At 29.1% G+C, this 24,420-nt stretch overlaps 1 protein-coding gene across 1 annotated transcript in view; it reads left to right on the top strand.

Annotated features, from left to right (window-relative positions):
• The first annotated feature begins 11,889 nt into the window (after positions 1-11,889).
• LOC123305831 (protein GDAP2 homolog) overlaps positions 11,890-24,420 on the top strand; it is a 50,652-nt gene continuing 38,121 nt past the window's right edge. The window contains exons 1-5 of the mRNA XM_044887699.1: positions 11,890-12,145; positions 20,434-20,628; positions 20,686-20,961; positions 21,031-21,140; positions 22,762-23,001. Coding sequence (XP_044743634.1) covers positions 20,438-20,628; positions 20,686-20,961; positions 21,031-21,140; positions 22,762-23,001 — 817 coding nt within the window. The 5' untranslated portion in view covers positions 11,890-12,145; positions 20,434-20,437. The remainder of the gene's footprint in view (positions 12,146-20,433; positions 20,629-20,685; positions 20,962-21,030; positions 21,141-22,761; positions 23,002-24,420) is intronic.

The raw sequence follows: 24,420 nt of genomic DNA, 5'->3' as shown, positions 1-24,420 counted from the left end.
GGTACTGTTCTATTACTTAGTTATTTTTTTTAATCTCTTGGGAAATGAAAAGTTGCATAATTCGTCCATTTTACACGGTTCCCCACAATGCCATTAACTTTGCTGTTCATTTCTTCTTCTTTGCTGTCATTCTTCTGCGATTTTTTTATACATGTTCCGTTAATTCCCTTTTAAAATCTATTTTCAATTTTGCGTATCTCATTCAAGGATATATCCTTGATAAAAGTTGCAAAAATGCCATAACATTTTTGTGTTCCCAATTTTAACAATAGCATTCATTTTTCTATCCTTATTCAATAGCAAAATACCGACGGTGAAAAATCAATCCAACCTACTGTTCGCGAGATATCAAGAACAGTACAATTCTTTAAAATCTCAAAAATCCATAGCGTTAAAAGGTGTAATATATTGAAATATATTATTTATTTCAGGAATAAAAATATTTAGCATTATATTTTAATTTGTAAAATGCAGTTTTTGCAATGTAGTTTTAAAAAAAATTACAAAGTTGTTTTACTTTGGTGCAGCCTTGGACCTCCATCGGCTACGAAAAGTTGTTTGGCGCCTATAAAACGCCTTAAGGTTTTTATTTCTACAGTTATTCTCCCTAATAGACAGAATTCTAACATATCTATCCAGTACTTTTTAATCCAGGTTCAATTTTAATAATCAAAATTAGGTGTTGACACCTGGTATATATTCGCCAGATAATTATAATAATATCAAATATTAAACAAAAATATTTAAACTTAACAATTTTCTAATTACATCGCAAGCAGTGTTGGTTGGTTATTAGTTATATTTATAATATTAATAAAAAAAATGGTTAAAATTATTGCACCTATGTGTGTGTTTGTGTATGTGTGTATTTATACGTCGTATTTATATGAAAATTAAGTACAAAAATGTTTTTTTTTTAAATTTTATTTATTTACTCAATAATATATCAAGGTTATTTCGGTCTGGAATGTTAAAGAGAAAGTCAAATCTAAATAAAGTGTTTCATATATGTTTGCTTGCTCACTACCACGAATGTAAAATAATAATTATGTTATATTTTTATTTTAAATGCTTAATATTAACTAAAAACGATTTATGCGATAATATATTTTTTAATTTTTAAAATCTTTTATGATCGATACACAGGCAGTGCTACAAGCATTGGCTTTAGAGTTATATAGACTGAGTGACAAACGATTTTAAGCGTTCCTGAGGTAATTGGTCCAACCATTGTAGATTCGTAAGAAAAAATGTAAAGTGATAAGTATTTTTTTAAGCTAAAAAGCGAAAAATTTCAGTAAAATCACGATGTTTTAGGTAAAAAATTTGGTGATATGAAAATTTGACATTCAATGTATAAATGTTTTTGATAAATGTTCCTATATTCAATGTATATTTTTTTGATAAATGTATTTGTTTTTATAAATATCCTAAGCTGACCTATAATATGGGCACGCTTCTCACTGTACAGTAAAATAAAGTCAAGTCAATGGGTGCGTTTGGCAGCGCTTACTAGCAAAAAAGCGCTTGAGAGCGCTTACTAGCGCTGAAAAACAAACTGTACAGTTTTCGGCCAGGACATGTATCTCTTCTTCATCATTCACAACATTTTTTAATATATTATTCATTATTCGTAATTTTTTAATATGAATAATTTACAAACATATATTTAAATTAGGTTAGGTTCCCCGGTTAAAGCTAACTTAGCGTCCTAGAGGAATATAGCTATTTACTATTTGACAGCGCTTACCGCTTAACAATCGCCATTTTGCTTACAAGCGCTTCCTAGCGTTTTTTTCTGCTAAACGCACCCATTGGCTACAAGGTATAGGGCAGTATATGACGTGTAGGTATCCGGTGATTTTCTTCTGATAAGTAACGTATACCCTCTACTTATTTTTAAAACAATCAAATGCTTTAAGAGCGTCTTTGCTGATTTCTAATTAGACCACTGGAAAAGTTTCAATTAATAATGTAAGTTCGATTCCACATATAAAATTACCGCTCCATTTCGGGCATCAGAGAGACCCTTTACTGGAGACCCACCTAAGTTATTTCAAGGAACTTACAAAATTAAATTTTATGGAAAAATAAAAAATATTTTAGATTAGCAGACACGTATTCAGCAACAAAACTATCTTGTAAACTTGTTCGCGTAAAGAATTTTTTTTTCGCATTTAAGTATGCTGTTAGGTATACAAAACTTACCCAACTTTTTTAATTTTTCGAAAAATATATTAAGTCAAAATTGGTAATAACAAATGTACACAGGTTGTTCATCATTTCTAAGTTATTCGAATGACAATTGATCGCTATAGCCCATATATGAGTTGATAAGATCCAAAATAAAGTTAATATTACTCATAAAATAATATAAACATAATAAAGTTCATAAAATTCAAAGTAGTATTATGATGTTGTTTTATTGAACTGAAAAAGTATGTTTATGAAACAAAAGTGTGTTTGTACATGCGTTGGTCGTTATAGCTGCTATGTAGGTATAATAATTACAGTGAATATTGGTCACTATAACCGATGTGTCGTTATAATTAATGTTATCATAGTCGATCTATTCATATATGTGCTTAATATCAAGATTATTATAGGGGACCTTTCATTTTCGTTGTTATAATGGGCTTGTCATTATAACCGATTTCGACAATATCAATCCAAAAAATGTTCTCGAAAAAAATGAAAATTTCAAACATACTTTGCCAAGACTAAGAGTTTAAGAAAATTTTACAAAGAAAACCTTCCTGCCGGCATACATTAAGAAATCTAAGGATTTGTTTATTAATAAATTTCAAATACCCATTCCTGGTTTATATCTATCGTATACCCTTTGTTTTTTGCCTTCCCTTTACCGTATATCGTTTGAAGATTTTACGATTGCAGCACTGTATACATTACGAATTAGTCGAATACTAGATACAACTCATTATCTACCAAAATATTCATATAGACAAATTATGTACTAGAAACACAGTATTTAATCACATGAAAAATACCTTGAAAAAAATTATTGCATAATAATAAAAATTTTGTAATTAGCCCGAGTTCGCAAGGTTAACTTAAGCCTACGGGATTTTGATCACGCAATTACTTTAAAGTATGTATATCGAGTTCTTCAGATTGAGCAAATTCGCCTACAAGTTATCTCTATACCTATAGTTGTGAATTATACTATTAATATAATGTAACGATTTATCGTAGGCTCGATACAATTTAAGTCACCCGGGAGTGAATTATTTGCAGTTTATATTAATTTTACTGTTTATAATGTAGCAAAGGTATATTTATTTTTCCACAAAATCAATTTACCATATTTCTATCTGACGACCATCTGGTCCATAGAATATGATCCGATTTCATAACATTCGTTCCTGCAAGAATTTCATAACATTCGGTCGAGTCGTTTCGAATCGGTCGATTTTAATTTTTTTATATTTTTATTACGCTGGGAAGTTATTCGTGTCGGCCTCAAGGATCACACCAGACTCTATCCACGGCTTGTTTTATATTAACAGAAATATTCGCAATTATTTTCCCCAGCGGATGCATTCCAAATACGTTGATAAAGCATCAACATATCATAACTAATAATTAACATTTTTTTTCGGGGACCATTTGTTGCATTGTGCAAAAGTTCGAGGAAACGGTCAGAATTGGATGTAGGCTGAGGCGGGTGTATCATTGTAGAGTGTGTTCAGCCAAAAATACGTTATTGTATTTTTTTTGTAGTGTTGGCTTAACAGTAGCGTCTACATCAATAAACTTGCAACGTTGGGACACCTTCAAGCTAACATCCGTAAGTTAAAGCCGCCCCCACCCCCGAAACTTGTAAAAAATCATAAACAAATACCGAGAACTAATGACATGTTATGTTAACGGTGGTAAGTTTATAATTATTTCCTATATCATTGCCTTTCCTGAGAAAACTGAGGGTTTTTTTCACTTAATAAGCCATATTAAAATATGTTAATTAAATATATATTATAATCGTGAAAGTTTGGATGTATGGATGGATAGATTTTTGTTACTCAATCAAGTTAGAACGGCAGAACGGATCTGGATCAAATTTGGCAGAGAGAAAGATTTTAGTCTATAGATATAATAGCACATATGCTACTTTTTATGGTTCTCGTGGGATATATTTGTTTTATTTTTTCATAGAGCAAAGGATCGACATTATTTTTTGCATAAGAAGAGGTAGTTTAGGGGTCAGAAAAGGAGGCATATTAAGCATATAGGCTAATTTTATCCCGGAAAAAGCACGGTTCCTGTGCTAGCATACATGAACCGTATTATTTAAAGGGTTTTGTAAAAGTTCGTGAAATAGATTTTTAGCGCATTTTTTTCAAGAAGTCTTGATTAATTTACACTGTAATGATAAAAACTCTCAAAAAAATAAAATAAAACAAAAAAATATTAAACTCCCCCGGCTTAAAATAGACACTTTTTACAGGATTCCGAACACCTTTGTTCTGGTTATATAGTAAGAATTTGGTTCTAACGATCTGCCACTAGATGCGTTACGGCGAGATATAAGTTTTTTTAATCACGCTATTAAGAAATTTAAATGTGACAGTGAGTTTGTTTGTTTCTTCGTTTGGTTGCTTCTTCTTCGTTCTTCGGTTGCTCAACCGATCAACATGAAATTTTGCAGACAATGGGGTACAGAAAAGACATAGAAAAAAGGACATACTTTTTAATCGCGTCTTTTATTGCGGGGCGCAGCTAGTGGTTAATAAAATATCAATTATTTGTATAAGTATAAGGTTAAACATTTTATGGACATTCATCCTATAACATTTTCAATTTTTCATTAATGAATTATTTCATTTTAGCTTGTAAATCGATAAAATATACTAGCCTCTAAGGTCATGAGTGTTGTAGGTCATTGCCATACAAAATAAAAATTATTTTATTGAATTTGTGAATTATAGTATAAGAAAATTTAATGATTTGAATAAACTTGTAAAATTCATGAAAAGTGCATGAATTTTGGATAAACTTTGTATAGGTAGGTACTCATGAGTATAAAATATAGTGAAAGTGTTGGGAAAAAATACTCTTAAACGAGTTAATGGATAATATACGAAATAATTTTTATATATAATGCAGATTTTTATATATAGGTAATGCAGAAATTAATGTTGTTAGAAGCGCAAGATAATTCTCATAATCATCATACCTATCATAACATATCTTCGATATTAAAAATTTCATGATTCAAAATAATAAGGGGACTTCATAATTTAAATTTTTCAAAAGATCAATTTTTCTTTTGTATTTTGAAATCGATTGAAATCATTTCAAACTTTAAGAAGTTAGTTGCTAATATTAATCAACGAATTCCTCAAGGGAAAGTTTATGGAAAATGCAGCATATTGCACAATCGTTTAGAGATTAGGTTAGGAAAACACTGTATAATCTCTTTCGAGTAGGTATACACTTTTAAAATTATCATAGCTAATATCATCGCAAACATGTAATGTTTGAAGACAATGTGTTTGTACTTTGCCATCTTATAAAATATTGATTTAGACTATATTCGAAAACTTGGCTCAGTGTTTTACCAAACGGTTTATTCATCGTCATTTAAGCACGTTTAGAGGTCTTTTAATAGATTTACTCCATATTTTTTATTTAAACAATATCTCCATTACCTTAGAAGGAAATTCGCTATGAAGTAGAAAAAGTAGTTCCTAATATGTATGGTATTACAGGGCGTAACAAACTGAGTCGTAACTAACTCTGTCACTCTTGTTTTATGTGAGTGACTCCAATTATATGTAATTAAATGTCTTCGGGTCTTTTACTTTATTTCGAGTTTTATTAACTTAATTTTGTATCCTATTAACTCATACATCGGTTATAGCGACCAATCGTCAATGGATTTAGTCAGAAAAACCGACCAACGTCAGTCCATTTTCACATTCTATACCTTTAATATAAAATGTACATATCGCTTATAACGACTATTAGTTATAACGACCATAGTTCTTGGTTCTTTCAATGTACTTTAAAATCGATTTTGACTGTATACATGTATAAATTAACAATCATTTGATACAACATGATTACAAATGGATTAAGTATAAATACATTAAATATTAATATATTAATTTATAAATGAAATAAACAATTGAATACAAATTAATTTTATATGCGTATACATTTAGTCTTTAAAAATGTAATTATTTTATCAATGGTCTAAGCATACACATTAATATAAATATTGACCTTCATATTTTGTAAATCGTTGTTAGATGAATCATAATAAATGGATTTAAAATTGTGGGTAAAAATCTAATAGTAATTACCATTTTCATAAAATGTAATAAGGGGAAGGTGTACTACCAGATTACTACCAAAATTTTAATTTATGTATTCTTTTAAAATTCCTATTGGTACAGTAAATCTGGCATTTTGACTGGAAAAAATTACAATACTGGATCTGAGGTTATAGATCGTTAGGGGGGCATGTAAATAACTTAAAAAAAAAATTAAGAGAATTTTTCGTTCCGCTGTTTTTGAGAAAATCCAAAAAAATGGGAAAAAAAAATTTGGAATGCGTTTTTCTCGGAATCTATTGATTTAAGGGAAAAGTTTTTCAAATAAAAAATGTAGAAGACACTGTCAGCTACATTTTCATTGGAGCAACGTCATACGAGTTAAATTACAAAAAGTAGGTGGCGTTAAAGTATCAAAAAAGTGTTTTCCACGGATTTCATTAAGAAAAAATGATTTTTTTTGTAAAAGTGTAAATGAAAAAGTTGTTTGACTCAAAATTAGCTTCAACTTTTATTTAAACAATTTTTTTGTAAAACTTACCGTTTTTGAAATACAGCTTGCTAAAAAATCTGAAAGTTAAGTTTTTTAAAATTTTGAAAAGGAGTACTTGATTTCCTTTTTATTTTCTTGGTTTATTTTAAACATACATTGTTTTACTATAGCTCGGAAACGGTAAGTTTTTCATAAAAATTGTTTTAATAAAAGTTGAAGCTAATTTTGAGTCAAACAAGTTTCTCATTTACACTTTTACAAAAACATCATTTTTTCTTAATGAAAATCGTGAAAAACCCTTTTTTTGATACTTTAACGCCACCTACTTTTTGTAATTTAACTCGTATGACGTTGCTCCAATGACATAAAATGTAGCTGATAATGTCTTCTACATTTTTTATTTGAAAAACTTTTCCCTTAAACCAATAGATTCCGAGAAAAACGCATTCCAAATTTTTTTTCCCATTTTTTTGGATTTTCTTAAAAACAGCGGAACGAAAAATTCTCTTAATTTTTTTTAAGTTATTTACATGCCCCCCTAACGATCCATAACCTCAGATCCAGTATTGTAATTTTTTCCAGGTCCGGCCTTTTTTTCGTCTATATTGACTGAATCATATACCATCACAATTAATAATAGTCCTCAACAGATCATAATATACCATGGATCCCACCAATGTACCTAAAATGATTTCCACTGATTTGAAAGTGCTCTCTTCAGCATCGTGCAATGTGGAAAATCTTATACGTTTCTCTTACAAACATCAATCTTAGTATCCTCTTCTATGAGCGCCTAATGACAGGTGCAGCTAGTATTTTTATTGATCCGAGATGAATGAGACTTCTTTCTTCCAATTTTTACTACGCTGGCCTATACATGGTAGCCAATAGCAAAGAAAATAATAATCATAAAATTGAATGTGTATCTCAATTCAATTTCATTAGTTACTGTTTTCTCATGAGGAGTGTGGGGCAGTCACAAATGCCCTCCACCGTACACGTTTCTGTGCCATCTGCTTGACTTCAACCCAGCTCTTGCGTTCTTCCTCGATTTCCTTGTTGTTCCGATATTTTCCAGGTTGCCTTCGGCCTCCCACTTTTCCTGTTCCCCTGAGTAATTCTTCATTAGTTATTTGGTGAGGCCAATGAATGTTCAAAATCCTCGAAGACATTTGTTGATAAAAATTTGTAATTTACTTACAAGTAAATTACAAATTACAAATTAATTAGTCTTGGTTACTTTACAGGTTTGGTAACCATATAAGAGTACAGACTTTACATTTGTTTCAACTATTTTAATTTAGATTTTTTTCTTATTTGGCTTGATCGCCAAACAGGTGCAAGTTTTGCAAATGCTCCTTTGACCTTCCTTATTCTGATTGCGACATCTTCGTCCGTTCTACCTCTTTTTGACATAATGTTATATTGAAATTGATCAACTTGTTCAATCATTTTGTTGTTAATTTCTAACGGTTGGTTGTTTCCGGGATTTATTCTCATGTCTTTTGTTTTTTCGAAATTTATTTTTAGACCTACTCTAATCCCATAGGTATGGAGATCTTGAAGTTTCTCCTTCATATCTTTAAGGCTTTGAGACATCAAGCATAAGTCGTCTGCAAAATCTTTATTCTCGAGTCTCTCTACCAATCCCCATTATAACCCTTTTGTTTCGTTAGTGATCTTTTCCATGACATTATCCAGGACGATGAGAAAGACTATCGGTGACAATAAACATCCTTGTCTAACACCAACTCCAACTTCATATGGGTCTGAGAGTTTTGCCTTCATGAATTACTTAGCATCTGTAGCCTCTACAAATTTCGTTTATTAGATTTATAATCTTCTTTGGTTTTCCAAAACTCTCTAATGATTTCCATATTGCTTTTATATGGAGTCAAACGCTTTTTCAAAGTCTACAATGTTCAATTTCAATGGTGACTGGTATTTTGAGCATTGCTCGACAATTGTGTATCTACTATCATGTATTTGTGGTACAGCACGGTCCGATTACTTGATCCAAGATACATCATGATGTGACTTTACAAAATTTACTTTCTCAACTATCCCCAATAAATAAGTAGTGAAACACTTAAAATATTATTTTACTTTACTTGAAAACAAATGCACTTGCATAATCATTCTTTACGTTGCTTGCGTCTCTAGTCAAAATTTATCCATTGTCTTTTGCTGTCTTACAGTCATTATCTATAGAGAAATTAAGTAATATATCAAGATATATTGTACTATTAGTACTACACCTTACCCTACTTTATCTCTAAAATATTGTGTATGTCTATTGGAGGCCATTAAGCATTTGTTTAATCAAAATCATATGTTTCTGTTTACTTGAATCGAAAAGAAATAATGTCAGTAGTGATAGTACCTATAAATTTTTATGTTTAAACATGATATACTCGAAATAATTGAATTTTTTTTTATTAATTCTAAAAGTTATTTGTATATTTCGACATTCCTCTTTATGAAACACAAGCAAAGCAGACCCGGCAAGTCTTCTGTATTATTAAAGGATCTTTCAGAATACTTGTGAGAAATGACTTATGGTCTAATTAGTTTGTCGTAAAAGTAACTCTAAATACTGATCACAAGTGTAAATGCATTCAAATTAAAAAATAAGTAGTTTTCGAATTGTTTGGAATTAAATGTACTATCTCTATTCTCTCTAAAGAAGAGTAGTACTAGCTTATTTCAATTGTCACTTGTTAATTTATGTCTAGTGTAGCTAAATGAAACTGGTCTTGCGTATGCGATCGAAGCTGCCACATATAGAATGAGCCTTTAATTGGATTTTGTATTACTATTTACAGCATTTTTATCATCTCTTTTTTATTTATTTTTTATATAGAAAATGAAGAACGACTGCCTGATTTGTACTTTGTAGCGTTGTGTAATCCAGAATAGATACAGGCTCTCAAAAAATGTATATCATTATTACCGCTTGCTTAGTGTAAATTCTCCTTCTTTATCTTTTATGGTGTTTTGAATATATAAGGAGCTTGATTTACTTGGTACTTAAATACCAATGGTTAAGTCTTTTTTAATCCATTTTTTCGATAAAAAAAAAATGTTCATGAAAAATTAGAGTAAAGGGACCTAAGAATTTAAAGAATTATTTCTCCATCACATTATTTATTTTAATGGAGAAATCATTTAAAACATGCGAACACAGACAATTCATGCTCTTATTATTCAGTTTTCCATGCTCTTATTAACGATGTAGACCTTAATAATTGTTGCATTTGATTACTGTAGATGGTGTTCGTTCTTAGAATATCTGGTTCTTGCGCATACAAACTTATTTGGCTTTACTTGAAAAGTTGCTTGCTTTGCTTAAACCCAATCTATTATGATAGGTAAATTAATTTTACATCAATTATTAATTCAGTTTTAAGCATTTTATTATCAATATTTTTGCAACATCTTCATAACCCTAAGCCACAAAAAACAGTATTCTTTGGAAAGAAGATACTGATGTAGTTGTAAATCGGGAAATGTCCACGTTCTACTTTGGTACACTCAGCAAATATTTATTTTCTTTAAATTTATTATCTGCATCATGAGTTCAATTTGGATATTGAACACTTCGAAAATATTATGGCGATGATTGATTGAGAATAGTACTATAATATTAACCAATAATATGGATCAATTAGTATTGCCAATTACACGTTCAATAACGCGTAACTCTGCATGTGACTTTTCATGTTTGAGCCACATGATTGTGATTGAGAAACGTTTCATATTACAAAGACATTGTGATGAATTACTCTTCTAAGCTGCAATACCAATTAAGTTGTTTGCTGTCTCTACAAAAATTAAAATGATACAGGACTCTAATTTTTATTTTTTGATTCCGTGTTATGATTATTTCTTAAGGTATTCGATAAATGCTGTTAGACTTGTTAGCTTGAAAAAAAAATTTTTCCCTACCTCACTTCCGGGTATTTTGTTCACACGAGGAAGATGAAATCTTGCATATCGCTTCTATATCATCTGAGCCACCACTATTAAAATTGTCATTTACGATTTTCTTTGATTCCTTTTTACTCTCGAGACATAAGTGTCCGAAAAGTCTGAATAAAGTTGAACACTTTCAGAATAGTTAATAGGCCGAAGTTGATTGCGAGCTCTGCAAAAGTAAAAGTAAACAATGTAATATGAAGGATATTGTTTGTTTTTTATTCGATTTCATTATTTCTGGAGATATTTGATGATTGTCAGACTTTGCCCGACAGTAAAATATATGTTTATTCAAATAGAGAAATATAAAAATAATTATTGTAATTAAGCACAATAGCTAAAATTGGACGAGTGTACAAAAAACTTTTTTTCTTTTATCGGTGTGTATAAACTGCGACCATGACCTTTAACTTTCATTTTTGCACTTCTTGTAACCAACTACAATGACATAAAGCGGACACTGTACCAACATCCCTAAAAAATTATTTTAAATACAATTTTGAATACAAGCCGGATCTGATTATGTCCTTGATAATCATTATGGTAGAACAACAGATATTATATTTGAATTTTGATATTGTAATAATATATATATCACACATATTTTTCTACAACGATCATTAATGTTTATACAAAAAAGTATTGGAGTGCGCAAAATCGACTAGCAAAAAGTGAATGGAATCTGTAATGTCATAATAAACAAATTATTATTAAATCATTTGAAATGCATCACTTCATTTTACAAACACACAAAAAATGAAACAAATTAGAGCAATTTAATAAAATTGGGTTGGAACATATTAACGTTCTGCTAAATTAATTATTAAATATTTTTTCATTGCATAATAATAATTCATAGAGCTATTCTTCTTGTCAAAAAAATATACTTATTTTCATGTTGTGCTTGCCCTCTAGTTTAAACATTCCTAACTATAAAATCTCTTGTATAGGTGGCAGCACTGGCATTTAAATCTGAGTTTTATTTACTCGGTCGGTTAAAAGTATCATAGAGAAAAACCATCAGATATAGTTTATAATATATATTTCATATACATGAAATATAATAAGAGTATTGAAAATCTGAATAAAAAAAAGCTTGTTAGTAAATATAGTTCATTTTAATGAGAAGTGCTTAATTTAATTATTTTAATTTTGTTGACGATAAGTAAAAAACATTGAGTTTTTCACATGACATTTTTATAGGTTGTAGTTTTTTTTAATGTGGTTTTTGAGTGAAAAATAATGGTGGTTTGAATATAATATTCTTTGTTAAAAGTATTTATACATTTCAGCACAAAATATCATTTTTATTTAAAATTGATTAATTTTGTCAAATTTATTGGAGTATTTTTGGTGTGGGTTCATTAATACAAATTCTGTACGTAAGTGTATATAACATAGTGTTTCATCTCTATTAATATTTTAAGGATCAATCTTAGAATGTTTTCTATTTCTAGTCTAGGTCACTAAAAATACTTGACCTTGTAGCATTTTGGTTTTAATTTCCTTATACATGAAAAATGTTTTTACTTTGAAATTACAACAAATTTTTCCATTACAAATTCTCTCCGAGATAAAATTTGTTATCAAACGTGATGAGTAATGAGAGTTAAAGTTAAAAAATAAAATAAAATAATAAAAAACAAAACAATTAATATAATTTTGCAACAGGTTTAATGTTGTATAAAATTGTTATTAATCTAAATAAACATGCAAGCCGGATGTTTTTAAATGTAGCAAATACTTAACCTGAGGTATTTATGTATTTAGGTATTGTCTTTATATGACTGTTTCGGAAAAGGGCAATCAAATACATTGTTTCTTGAAAATAAATTAAGGTCATTAGTGTTATCGAATAATAGATAAGAGCATGCCTATTTCGGTATATAAAAATAATTAAAGATGTATAATGTACTTTTTTTCGTGTATATTTTTCTCTCTTAATTTAATAATTTTAAGTGCATGTATAAAAAGCAAATTTTAAGTTATTTTATAAAAAAATTAATTTATGCATATTTTTTATCTTGTGTCATTGTGTATTTATATAACATTACTTACATTAATTTGCCAATTAGAATTGATTTTATATAGGCTTGTCTCCATATAAATTTCAAAACATGTAGGAATTTTATTCAAATAATTTGCATATTTTAAAGAATCTGACATCATGTAATTATTTTCCTATAATGTCTTTTTACATATGGAGCTAGTAAAGAATATAATTCTTCATTTCAAGGTTAAACGATGAAAGGTAGAGATGCTGTGTATCATCTTTATATCTTGATCGGTACCAGTTAAATTGTTGAAGCTATAATTTCTAATCAATTATATCGTACACAGTTTGAGAAATGCTTGAAACTTTTTGAGGACTTCTAATAAAGATATATATTATAAGCACGTTTATAGTTAGGAAGTATTTCCATTGCCAGCACCGCCAAATAATATTTCTATACGATTTTAAATTTTGCTTACAGTCATTAGGCCCTCCTGCGTTCCTATAATATATATATAGAGAGATAATGGAGTGATTGTTAGCTTTCCCTATTCAGATATAATTTAAATATGGGCGGAAATGGATTAGAGAGACAAAGAGATCTTGCGGCCAGTTTTTTTCTCATGTTACAGACCTATGGAAAAGGGCAGGAATGGGCCGCACGGTCGATTACCCTCTTTCTGAAAATTGGTCAATTTCTTGAGGGTATTGCTTTATCTATTCTCTATGCCTATGGTACCTATAGATTCGCATAAACTACCATTGATTTATCAGTCATGAGGAACGATTTTGGGTATTGGAGTGACAACAATCTTAAATATCGTATGTAAGTTTTTATAGTAGACTTCAGGTATCCATATAAACCTGTCAATAATTGGAAGATATCCCCGTGCTAAAAATAATGATCTGTGTGTCACTGACATGTGAAATCACTGACATGACGTTTTAAAAAAGGTATCAACAAATTTATAAGTAATTAAGTATAATTTATTGCAATAATTATTTATTATACAATAGTTGATCAAAATAAATTAACTCAGTCCAATTGATAATTTTGATATTAATTGCGCATTATTCAGAATTAAAACTGCTTAGTTATTATACCTTCTTTTTTAATTAAGAAAATAGAGAACAGATTAGTATTCATGTCGCGAATTGACAAATATTGTACATAATATTTATTATTGTTGTAATTATTATTGTTGTTATAATTATAATTATTGTTACTTATAACATATTATAATAGGCCATAAAAAAATCCTAAAATATTAATCAATAACAATATCTTCTTTCAATTCTCAAATGTCGCTACTAACGCAACTTGAATATTTATACAAGAATAGCCAATAAGAGTTGGAAGCAACTGTCTAGTTCTTTTCAAAAACTGGGCATTTTTTTTATAATTGCTAGTCTCTTTTTTATTTATTAAGTCGTATGTATGTGATACTTGATCTTCTACTACAGATTTGTATCTGTCAATTAGACCTTTTTAGAGTGGTGTTACATAATATCGGCAATTAAATATTGCAATTGCATGGAGATCACGTACAAATTCTAATAAGAGAAGCATTTGGAAATGTTTCGATCTATTAACTAGATATGGTTTTGTTACTTAGGTATCCTTTTTAAGTTTGAGAACTTGTCGGTTAAAATTTATTGCAATTTTCCGCCTGACCAAGTCTTATGTTGACAAGGATATTTTCATTCAAAATTTTAAATTTTCTTAAAACTTTTTAAAACATTGAACATGTTCTAAATGTTCTACCTCATTAATGTTACACACTATCGAAAAACTTATAAAGGCACATGCACACTGTAGATAGAGGTAGGCTAGAATTAATCTAGCTAAATTATAAGGTATTCTGCTTGATTTACTCTAGAGCTAGATCTTACAAACGTTCTAGCGCGTAGAACGCTTTAACTTTGAGCTGTAGAACTCTCTACTTGATCGTTGAGCCTAACTACAGTTTTAAAGGTCTTTACAAATAGCTAAAACGTTTGGCTGATCCAGCCCTAGGTACAGTGTATGTATGAATTATATACATATACCCTGAAAAATAATCTTTTTTTACTTTTATTTCCTTTATCACTACATTGTCATGTCCGAATGAGGTCATTAGAGGACACTCCATATATATTATTAAATACATAATATATTAATCATGAATAAGTTATGTAAGTTTTATTTAGTACGGTAGTGTATATGTACTATGTACCTATAACCTTCATATCCTCAACAACATGCAGGGAGTTTTAAAAATACATTGGTAGGTTCAGTTGGTGGCCTATTGTGACGAAACCATATGAAGTATACTTTAATATTGTATGGTATGACGTACTTTGGCTTGTGATTTTTTTTTTTTTTGCTTTTCACGATTAAATTGAATAATATGAAATCAAAAGATAAAGTGAAATAGGTAGTTATCATATAATATAGTCACTGAAATCAATAGATAAAGATATTATACTAATACATATATACATATAGTGCTTAGGAAATCATGTAGACTTATATTCGTTTGTTTTTAGTCTGTTTATGATTATGATTTGTTGATAATGTTAGGCAATAACATGACATTAAGTGGGAAGGACGAACAGGCAGTTGGCGTATGGATAGACTTCGCTAAATTTTATAATATTCAGATAATAATTTTATTGAATAATAAATAATATGTATATAAATAATATCAAATATGAAAACTGTAAGAGACACAAAGTTGTACCAGGATTTAACAATGTTGTGTCCTCTGATGTAGGTACGAATACAGGGCTATACAAAAACTTTATTTTTTCTTCAATGCATTATACTGTTTAGAGATGGTTGACTATGCTTATTACAAGATTCTGTTGTTCTATATCACATACGATAATATAAATGCAACTAATACTCAGGAATTATTCGATTTCCTAGAAAAGAAAAATTGGTTATGAAGAGCCATTGTCAGATTAACCACAAAATTGTGCCTAAAAATCTATCAAGTATGAGTATAGTATACCACTCAATATCCAGTAAAAAGGTGCAGGAGGATTTTAATTCGTGGAGGATCATTAAATACTTTCAATTACAGTTGGCTACAACATTTCACAATTTACAAATATATACAATTCAATAAGTCTCAAAAAATACATTAGAATACAACAGAGGTATTATATGTACTGTCATGGAGCTATTCTAAAAATGAATGCTGGCCATATACATTACATATTATGTTGCAAGTTGGCAACGCTACATACTGCTGGGATAATTATCCAATATTGGCTTGAAGATTGACATGAAGATACAACTTTTATTATAAGTAAACTTAAATGTTTTATTTTTTCGGCATAATATCACATTTGCGCTCAAATCTTTAACGACAGAAAGGAAGTTCATAGTAGGTTTAATGAGCGAATATTAGTTTTCATTGAAAATTCATATAAAATAAAACAAAACTAAATATTTGATAGCCTCGTTTCAAGAAAACAAAATATGGTTCAAAATGTAAGGATATGTAGTATGTCTTTGAATAAATGACTGATTTATTTTTATACTTTGATCACTTTTATTTAACAACAACTGCTTAAACTTACACAACTGACTGAGTCATTTTTGGAGTGATAAAATCCAACAAGATTTTTGTGAGACCTTTATTTTGATGAATTTTTAAACTTAAGTCATGAGAACAAAGAGAGATGAAATACATTATATTTCTTTCACCTTAATAGCACCAAGTATACAATATTTGAGTTAGATGATGGCACACAAAATGAAATTGAAAAGTTTTAAACATTATCTTAGCCAGTTTATGTCTGTGCCATTAACATACTGTTTTCAAAGAAATTAAAACAGTCGCAGCTCATCAGATACCATGCACGCTATAATTTCAGGGTTAGAGAGTTGTTCATAAAATTTACAGGTGTAGGTTTATGTGCATAGGTACAATAATTGTTTGAGATATGACAGATAATGTTTTGCATTTAGACTTATTCGAGTCGATTTAAGTAACTTGCCCATTCACATTGCCATTAAGTTCAACTTGATCATTGAATTAAAACATGAGAAAACCGCACTTTTATTTTTTTGGTAGTTTTGGTATACTCTCAAACACAAAAGAAGATACCTTATTCTTAATTTTGGGCAATTGTTGTTTTTCTTCATAACATGAAAAATAAAGCAGTGTGGAAAAACAAAGTATACGTTTTCTGCTGATAACAGAAACATTTACCAACTTCCTAATATAAGTATCCCTATCGGAATTTCAATTTGAAATCAATTTCGTTGATTTACATCAAGGAATATTGAAACGTGTACAAAAAAGGTTTCTAAATTCATATTGTGTGATGTATGCGAGCATAAAAAAATGTCAAATGTCAATAGGTCGATAAATATCAAACAAGTTATAAAAATTAACACCGTGGAATTCTCCAGAATCAACAGTATTCGATTAAAGCGATGTGAAATATATATTGCCTAGTAATAGTGCCGGGCAAGATACTAAGACAAATCTAGTAAATCCAGTACGTTGTCACAAAATATGTTATCTGGTGTATTCGTAAGTCTTTAGATTTAGTATTACACGAAAGGCTAGTACAGAAGAACTTTTTATGGTATATCTCGCGTTGCAAGTCACAATTTTAAATTACACAAAATGACATCAAATAACCATAAAATAAAAAATAAAGTATGATTGACATGAAATAATTATAGTTTTGTAAATAGTAGTCGTTATTGACCTCGACGTAAGAAAGCGACTTAAAAGAAATAAATAAATAAATAATGAATCAAATAGACAGTTTAAAATAAATATATGGAAACACCTGGAAAATTTGAAATAATAAATAAAATAAATTATGACATGAATTAGATGCATGGTTTTGATCAGATGCACTAACTTGAATGGGGATTCCCCTATTTAAAACATTTATAAATGCTAATCAAAATTATTTTCCATTCATTAAATGAATACAAAACAACGAAAAATCATAAATCCATGCAAAAAAGTAGACGATAACAAAAACGTGACGAAAATGGTAATAAAATAGATTACCTGTGAATATATAAAGAACAATTAAATCATTGATTCATTGGCTGAGTAACGAATCGAAAAGCACCGAAATTTAATATGACTCTTCAGCTCCACTTTAAAAAAATGTGTGTGGCTCGTTAAGAATACAAAGTGAAGCTCATTTCAAAATATGTCTCTTAAATAATAAATAATAAAATCATGAAAGAGTAAGAAATAATTTTCTTAATTCAAAGTAACTATTTTTTATCGCATTTGACCAAATATAAATATGTAAATACTTGACGTATGCGTTTTGATTTTTTAATTTGAAATTTTCCAAAAAAAAAAATTTAATTATGGTTTTGTAAATATTATATTCAATGTATCTCTCTTTATTCGCGGCTTCAAGAAACTATAGGTGGCACTTTTATGGCGGTTAAAGAGGATATAAACATCTACCTCCATGATGTAAACAAACAAAAATTTATATTCATTATTTATACCAGTGATTCCCAAAGTGGTCCATATGAACTTCTCACTGTTCCACGACGACCTACAAGGGGCCCATATGTTCGAAACAAGAATTTGAGAATCTTTGAGATATAAACGGCGATCCGCGATAGTCGATCTCATTTAAGTACTTTAATTTTATTTTTGTTTGCAAAAAACAAATTTTACACCTCACTACATTTTGAAATGACTCAAAACGCATATATTTTTAAGTTAATGCATTTTCAAAATGTAATATTAGCTAGCTTATCATTCACAACTCTAGTTCGTAAGTCAATTAGTGTAAAAATTAACTTTTTTAGCATTTAAAAAAGTTATCTTCTCTCCATTTCATATTTAAATCAATAGAGTTTAGCTTAGTATTTTGGAGTCCCAAATAGACTAACATTAGCCATGTCAGGAATAAAATTATTTTTTACTTTTTATAAAGATATTTTTAAATAAAATTTTAATTTAATATTAAATATCTTCCATATTTAGATATTAGGTAAATTAGTTAGTAGTACTTAGTAAAATACGCTCGACAAAAAGAAATTTTGCTTGATAATTCATCATTACATGTGTATCCATTGCTCAAAAAAGTTGGAAAACTGTACGTAATGTACAGTTTTTATTACACATATTAAATAGAATTTGAAAAATTGAGTGCTCTTATCGCAAAAATAATTTTTTCGTGTAATAGTTTTTTATCTAAATAAAAAACTATATATAATCAACATTCGACAAATTATAGGAAATAAATTTTCTTTTTAATTGTCAACTAAATATATTCAAAATAATTATAGCTTGGCTTACTGATCAAAATTGAGGGAGGAATGTAGGGTTGGGATTCTAGTCGATTACTTCCCTCAAAAAATTTCCATTCCTAATAATAATACAAAGTAGCGTGTTTGTGATAAAAGAGACAATACCATTTCTACTTTAGACGGCACTGAATTTGTAGAAGTTAAACATGCGATAAATTGAGGACCAGTGGTCTTCAGTCTTAATCTTTTTCCATTACCTGAGGGATCTGTAACAACAGCCTTATTACGCTATTATTCACTTAGCCAATTCGAAACCAGCTCATACTACAACTCCTTTGCGATCAAATTCTCATTCTCTAGACGACCTACCATACGCCTTACTTGTACTGTAGACATATTGTATGTGTAGAAATACGTATAGACATTAGTTATGTTGCCCTACTAATATTAGACCCTTACAACCTGGACCAGTTTCTTAAAGGTTTTACATTGCTTTACTTTTTTTTTTTGCTACCATTCATTAACAGATGGGCTGGCGAAGACCTCACCTCTGAGCGATCATGTACTGAATGGTAAGCTTTACAGCCTTTTACTAGCGAGACTTTATATAATAGTTGTTGACCAAAGGCCTCCCTTATAAAGTACTTTTCTTCTCTGATTTTTCGGCTCTCGACTAACATCCACCCACATCATGCTATCACATTGCTAATCTACCAATTTTCCTTTTCCCATTGTATCGTACACAAACTGTACTTCGAATAGTTTACCGAATATCAAATCATAACATGTGCAATCCAGTTCCATTTTAGCTTTGTACATATATTTTTGGTTCTGGCTTCAAGTGTGCTATTCTTGTGAGACCGCCCAAAGTCTATTGGGAAAACATGCTGATAAATCAAACTGTCTATCTCAATTCATAAAAAGATAAATACTTAATATTCTTCGGGTATAAGAAATAGGAAAAGCAATAAATTCCCCTATAAATTTTTAGAGGAATAGGCTTTATTATGATATTTTGAGAAATAATTCCAAAAATATAGATAATTTTTCGTAATATTTTAAAAATCTGACTGGCCAACCCTGTATCAACCAGGTTGGATATTATTTACTCCCCACTTTTTTTTTGTATTTTAAATATAAACTACTTAAGGAGCTATAAGTTTTATTCTATCGATTTTCAATTTACATTAATATTGCAATTGGTAAATTTTGCATACATATTATAATAAGAGCTACTCAACTCTAAGCAAACACACAGTAACAGAGAGTAATAAAAGTTTATCGTGTTTCCCCGTGATTGTGTTTTTTTTTTTTTTTTTTTTTAAACAATGGATTACCGTAATATGGCATGCTTCTTTTATGGTTTGTGATAATATTTCAGTCGTTATATTTTAAAGAACTGATTTAGTGATCTATATTTTTATTCTTACAGCTGAATGCGGTTTGATATGGAACGTGAGCCCTTAGGAGTGGCAACCGAAGTAGTACATTTGTCATCATTGAAACGTTGGAGTCAAATTTCACCAACGCAACAAGTAATTGATTATTCAGCTACTGGAGAAACGCCAAAATATAATGTTTCGCCATTTCCATATAGCCTAGATTTAAATCGTAAAGTTATTTTATGGTTAGTAAAAGAAACAGAAAGTTATTCGAATTTATTTAACACTGATTTTTTTTAAAGGGTTGGTGATATTTCCACATTGCAAGTTGATGCCATTGTTAATTCTACAAATGAGTCATTAAGTGATAGTAATCCAGTTAGTGATAAAATATTTTCTAAAGCTGGCTCACAACTGAAAGAGGAGCTATATTCAGATGTGATTGAGTGTCGAACTGGAGAAATTCGTGTCACTCAGGGCCATGCTCTTCCAGCACGTTATATTATCCACACAGTTGGTCCCAAATATAATATTAAATATCAATCAGCTGCTGAAAATACGCTGCATATATGCTATCGGTAAGTCGAATTTAAACATTTTTTTGAGTTATAAATTGATTTCTTTAACAGTGATGTGTATAATTTTAGATCAATTTTACAAATGTGTTGTGAAATGAACTTACGAACAGTGGCATTTTGTGTAATAAATTCTGTAAAACGTAACTATCCACCAGAGGAAGGAGCTCATATTGCATTACGTAAGTATATTATTTGATATTCCAATAATCTTATTATATTCTGATGTCATTTAGTACCTGACGTCATATTTTAATGGTATTATTGAATAGTTTTAAAAAGAATATTTAAGTATAAACAGTGAAATAATAAACAGACCATAGATTTGTAATATAATACTCTCAACTAAAATTACACTAAATATTTTAAATTTGTGTCACATACATGACTCTACAAGGTATCGGTACATTTTTAATTTTTAAAGTTCAATTCCCTTCTCACAAAAGGGCAATTTAAAGAAATGAAGGATAATTCTCATATTGGTATGTTATATAATTAAAATTTAACAAAAAAATCTATAAATAAAAATGTATTTATCATAACTAAAGAACCAGATAGTAAAAGGCGTAACAATGGCTGACTTCTCCCTTCACTAATCCATCCATCAAGATAGAATAATTCATTTTTATTTCGAGCAGATAGCAATGTTTGACAAGAATAGAAGGTATTTGTTATTCATTTAATAAAAATTAATCATAATAATTTTAAATTAAATGATATACATAAAATTTGTCGATTTGAAGAAAATAGAGAATTATTCGTCATTATTAATTCTCGTACTGTTTCGATGGTAATGATGTATATTTTTATTTTAAGATTTTGTTTTGTTTTTAATTTTTGTCACTCTTATTAGATTGGCCTAAAACGGCTTTATTTTACATAAGTACAGCTACAACTTACCCACTTCTATTTGTGGTTAATTTTAATATTTTCTAAATTTGGTTATAATTATGATATAAAAATATATAAAGTAGAACCACTGTCAAATTCAATGTGTTTTTTTAGTTTTAATCATACAAAAAATATTGGCTTAGGCTTGGTCATAGATTACCCTCTTTATTACCATATTCATTTTTCTTCAATAAAATTTCCTCTTTTTTGACAATATGTCAACAAGTATTCAGTACAACATCACTCTTTATAAAGAAATTCTATAGAAAACAAAAGATAAATTTCTGTATTATGTGTAAAAAATAACATTCGTTCTTTCCGCTGCCATAGACTAGTAAAAATGTATGAGTTCATTTTAGTTCAAAATTATTGAATTAAGTGACTGCCAATATTTACAATGACGTCATAATTTTCAAAAATAACACCCCTCGAATTTCGAGAAGCACACCTGTAGTTTAGTAATAAAATATCTAGTGCTATCTTTGTTGTTCTGTATCTTATCTTTTTCAAATAAACTTCAACGCAGTTGTTTATTTCATTGCTTTTATTTTCTCACTAAATACAGTTCTTAAAATTTAACATTTCATAAAAAAATAAGTGCATTCCGGTGAGCGATATAATTTTTCAGTACAAAACTATTATCTGTTTGAAAATTATTCTAACTGTGCTTTGTTTCAAATTCACAATATCACAAGTGGGTGAATTGCCTTGAAATTATGGTAATTAGGAACAATAAAATTTATAACAAAGATCACCTTTTTTTCATAGATAAGATGATCCATACCGGAATATTTAGTCTGGTTGAAACCAATGTTATAACAAAATAGTGATGAGTCATTTTATTAGTTGTTGATGACTACTTGATTTATGAAAATTCTGTAAATAATTTTTTTAATTATTCTTTCTTTATAGGCACTGTGCGTCGTTTTCTTGAACAATTTCCTGATTCATTAGATCACGTTATATTTGCTCTTGAATCACACGACATTGGTATTTACGAAGTATTGTTACCATTATATTTTCCACGCTCAACGTACGAAGAAGATATTGCACGTTGGCAACTTCCAGTTGATATTGGTGGTGTAGACGGTGAACCAATTCAAGTGGATAGACAAATTCGCATCATTGATAATCCACAACATACTTTGCACCGTAAGTATATTTTCAATTTATAAAAACCTTAATTAATCCAATCGCCGTTTAAGAGATGTGACTGTTTTTCATAAATCTGGACTATTTTTATTCCTATAAAAAAGTCATTTAATTCATGTGGATTGCCTACTAGACCTTTTCAGTTACACTTATAATAAAATCAGTTTGATGAGAGCACTAATTTTATGTAATAAAATTTAATAATACCTTTGGTGTTAAATTTATTTTCAGTTAATAATCTTCTTTATTATTATCTCCTATCTCCTTACTTACATTTTAATAGACTTCTTAATTAATTAACAAGTACGTTAAAACGAGCATAAAAAATAAAACAATTAGTGCTATCGAAAAAATGGTTCAAGCTGAGCGCTTGTTCATTAAGATATAGGTTGAGAGTGTTCATGAGCGCTCAGTTTGGCGTAACGGATTATTTATTATTATTACTTTTTTTTGGTAGCATTTTTAGTGCTGCCATCAAGGAGATTTTTTTGATATGTGTTACTAGACTATTGATTAGGTATTCAAAAACAGGGCAAAAATTGCGAAAATTATGATATTTTACATTATCAATAATTTTTTAAAGCATTCAAGTGTATACGATTTTATTTTTCGAAAGGAGTCTGGCATTTTGCTTTTATGTATTGGGTATTCACACAGAAATCTTAAATTTTTCATTTTTTTATCACAATTACTATAAACTTGATAATTTAATGAATAATTTAGACGTGTAATGTTCAAGATATTTCGATATCATGGTTGAAATTTCGAATGTATTCACAAATTTTATTTTATTAATAAAAACACCCGAACCAAATTTCTCAGAATCTTAATGGATTAACCAACATCTATCGCACAATCATAAAAATTTGATATGACTCACTTTGATCACTTCTTATGTATATCGCTGTAATTAATATCTTTTTATTTTTATTTTATTTTATTTATTTTTTTTTAATTTAAGGTTGCTTTTAACGTAATTAATATCTTAGTTTATACATATTTGATGAATATTATGATAATATAAACCTAAAGCAGAGATATAAACCAAGTTTAAAATATTTAGTCTAGATTCAAACTTAATTTAAATTTATAATAATAGTAAGGTTTAATTGAAGGTGGCGACTCTTGTGTAATGCTGAAGATATTAAACAACTTCGACGTCGTTTGTGCAACAATTTTTCAATTTTCCCTTATGAAATCGTTGATGCCTATTGTTAGATAGCAAAATGATTGTTGCGTGTCCTTAGTATGATTCTTAATTGCAGACTAAGTTTTGTTCTGTTTAAATTGAGAGACGATTTTTTACAACACGATGTGGTAATAGTCATTTTACTTATTCAACAACACGAAACGTGTTTATAAAAGTCTTTTGTTTATTAAATGATAAATAAACCATAAATCTATTCAAACTTGAAGTGA

Source organism: Chrysoperla carnea, chromosome 1, assembly GCF_905475395.1.
Source record: "Chrysoperla carnea chromosome 1, inChrCarn1.1, whole genome shotgun sequence".
In the NCBI taxonomy this organism is placed as follows: domain Eukaryota; kingdom Metazoa; phylum Arthropoda; class Insecta; order Neuroptera; family Chrysopidae; genus Chrysoperla; species Chrysoperla carnea.
This window is presented reverse-complemented; position numbering and strand designations above follow the sequence as displayed.